The sequence below is a fragment of the Triticum aestivum genome, chromosome 3A (assembly GCF_018294505.1).
Source record: "Triticum aestivum cultivar Chinese Spring chromosome 3A, IWGSC CS RefSeq v2.1, whole genome shotgun sequence".
Taxonomy (NCBI): domain Eukaryota; kingdom Viridiplantae; phylum Streptophyta; class Magnoliopsida; order Poales; family Poaceae; genus Triticum; species Triticum aestivum.
Window position 1 is genome coordinate 562,440,672 of NC_057800.1, and position 3,145 is coordinate 562,443,816.

General features: G+C 46.7%; 1 protein-coding gene across 1 annotated transcript in view; it reads left to right on the plus strand.

Moving 5' to 3' along the window:
* The first annotated feature begins 2,611 nt into the window (after window positions 1-2,611).
* The window catches only part of LOC123062234 (exonuclease 1), a 9,228-nt gene continuing 8,694 nt past the window's right edge, over window positions 2,612-3,145 (plus strand). Inside the window, exon 1 of the mRNA XM_044485665.1 lies at window positions 2,612-2,913. Within this exon, the coding sequence (XP_044341600.1) occupies window positions 2,753-2,913 (161 nt within the window). The 5' untranslated portion in view covers window positions 2,612-2,752. The remainder of the gene's footprint in view (window positions 2,914-3,145) is intronic.

The window sequence follows — 3,145 nt, forward strand, 5'->3', positions numbered from 1 at the left end:
CTAATGATATACGGGTAATTATAAGCCGGTGATGTAAGCCACCGTGACAAGCACCGGTATTCAAGATCTGACAAAAGCGAATTTTACTAAGTGTTGGGACAAACATGTTTCACAGATTGGAGCTATAAGATTGGATCTACAACAGTTCAGAGAAATGAAATAAAATCTAAAACCTAAGATGGCGGCAGCAAAAACGTGGGAATGCCCAGATGGGATCTGTTGCAATGAGGATATATTCTGATATTAAAAAACAAGTGCTAAAACTGCTACCGCACTAGATTGGTGTTGTTTTCAGATCAAAACTATGCAATCTAGGAAAGAGAAGAAGGAACGGTGATGAACGCCGACGAACAAGGAAACCCTAAGGTAGATTTATTAAGAGGAACGGTGAATGCTTACCGACGTTGATGAAACATTGGAGGGGCGCCGCGGTGTTCTGGTTCGTTCAGGGTGATGCAGCAGCAGGAGTTGAAGCAGTGAATGAAGATCGACGGCGGCGGAGCTCGGGCGCACTGGAGCGTTGTAAGGAAGAAGAGGAAGACGAGAAGGCAAAAGGGGGAGAGTGAAAGGATGACTCAATGGCCCTATTTATAAGGCTGGAAGGATAAATGGCATGCGCGGGGATCGAGGAGACAAGAAAATGGATATGTGACGGCATAAGCGCTTTGATTTTTGGAGGTTCATTAAAAGAGAAGATTTATTAAGATTTGGGCCGTATATAATATTAATAACAAATGACGTCACTGCGAGTTACCGCAATCTTAGGAGATGACGTCATGGCGGGTTACAATATCTCGCAAGAAGATGAAGAAGGATTTTTCCTAAGTGTTGAAGATTGACATGAACAAGTTCAAATCAACTTGTGGCCTAATGTTGGGGATATGGTTATTGGATATGACCCGCCCAGGAGGGGTCGGGTTATCCCAATGGCGGTTCATAAACCAAGCCCATGAATATGTTGAAGATGGCGGTTCATGTAGCAGGCTTGTTAAAGGGCCCAAAGCCCAAAGGCGGCTTATGGCCCGTAAGTGTTAACCGCCATGTATATGCGACTTGTATTGTAAGGCATGTAAGATAAGTTACCAGGGCCGGACACGTTTGTATGAGCCAACCGGGACTCTGTAAGGCACGGGGCGTCAACCCGTGTATATAAGGGGACGACCCGACGGCGGCTTAGGGCAAGAAACAACAAATCGAAAGCCAGACCAAGCGTATTCGCTCCCTGGTAATCGAAACCCTAGCAATACCACCTCAAACTGGATTAGACTTTTACATTCACAGTAAGGGGCCGAACCAGTATAAACTCCTTGTGTCCTTTGTCCCATTTTAACTCCTTAAGCTAACTACGTCGCAATGGCTCCACAATTAAGTCCTTCCGCTAGAACATCTACCGTGACAATTCCACAACATTAGGCATGTGTGAGGCTCCAACCATATATTCAACGGTCAGTAGATCACCGTTCCTATCACAAGTTGGGATTCAAGTATGTTGGACCTTCTTGGATCACAACTTGTGCGGGTGAGGTGGCCTATGGCTTGGCATTACCGACATCAAGAAAAATTCACCCCGTGGTACACGCTTCTTTGCTCAAACATGCAGATCCACCGCCCCCTGATTCAGATACCTCGAGTTATTTGCTCCTCCTTAGTGACAAGACGTCCAAGCCAGCTCAAGTGCTCCATTCCTGCCTGGTTCAAGTAGGAGGCAACACACCCACGCCGTTGAAGATCGCCTGGAGTGGATTACCTCTGTTAATGGCTACCTGGGAATGGTATAGTGCTATGTTTGCAATGACAAGAGCGTGATGGTGAACAGTCGAGGGCAAGCTCTTCTTTTAAGAGGAGGGGTATGCAACGACCTAGGCCCGTCCCATGGGTTAGTTCTGGTTATCTCAGTCGAGCCCATGTGACTTGTAACATTCAGCTACTTAAGCATGTGTAGTGTGTGTGTGGGGCATGAAATGGCTATAAACATTATTCCCGTCTTCTTCTTCTTCTCCGCGCTAATTCTATGAGTTCGAGTCTCCACATTCCGGCGTGATGTAGGGAGGTGCTACTATCTCGTAGCAAGCACATATGAATCAGAAGAGACCTAGGATCATTTTTTTTTCAATTTTTGGGACGACTTTATTCCAAGTGTAGGGATAAGAAAATTAGGGGTGACACTATTAGCTTCTCGATCACACTGGAAGATTATCACTATGCTAAATGGTCAGATCAGAATTTTGTTATATGGAAAAATAATTTCTAAAACCTCCTTTCTTTTTACAAATGATAATAATCAAATAAAAATACTCCCTCCTTCCATCTATATAGGGCCTAATGCGTTTTTTGAGGCTAACTTTGACCAAATATTAAAGCAATAATATATGACATGCAACTTACACAAACAAACTGTTAAATTAGTGTGCGAAAGGAGCTTTCAATGATATAATTTTTACATTATGCATGTCATATACTATTAATCTTGTCAATAGTCAAAGACGGTCTTAAAAAACACATTAGGGCCTATATGTGGACGGAAGGAGGGAGTAGAAAAGAACAAACCGCGTGGATGAATTACGAATCTATCACAACACAGAAAAGGAAAGAAAAGGCGAGTGCGGTAGGCGCTTCATTTCCGTTCCCTCCTTCCGCCCGTCCGCTTCCCGCTCTCCCGTCTCCTTTTCCAAGAAAGCCCACACCATTTACAAGAGCGGAAGAGAGCGAGGGAGGGACAGACAGCGGAGCGGCGGCGGCGGCGGCGGCGGCGATGGGGATCCAGGGTTTGCTGCCGCAGCTCAAGTCGATAATGGCGCCCATCAGGGCGGAGGACCTGAGGGGGCAAACGGTCGCCGTCGACACCTACTCCTGGCTCCACAAGGGCGCCCTCTCCTGCGGCGACCGCCTCTGCAAGGGCATCCCCACCACCAGGTTCCCCTCCCCCTCCCCCCCGCCCCTTTCTTGGACCGACGAAAGACTAGTTTTGTCCCCGATAGGGTCTCCTGATCCGTTCCCCACATTGCCGAATCCTAATCGACGGATCGAGGAAGTTTATTCCTTTGCAATGCATTTCGCCCCCAATCAATCCCTCGACGGATTGGCAGCCTCTCGAATAGTTACCGCACCGCACAATTCTTTAGGCCAGCCATGGTTTCTTGATTGG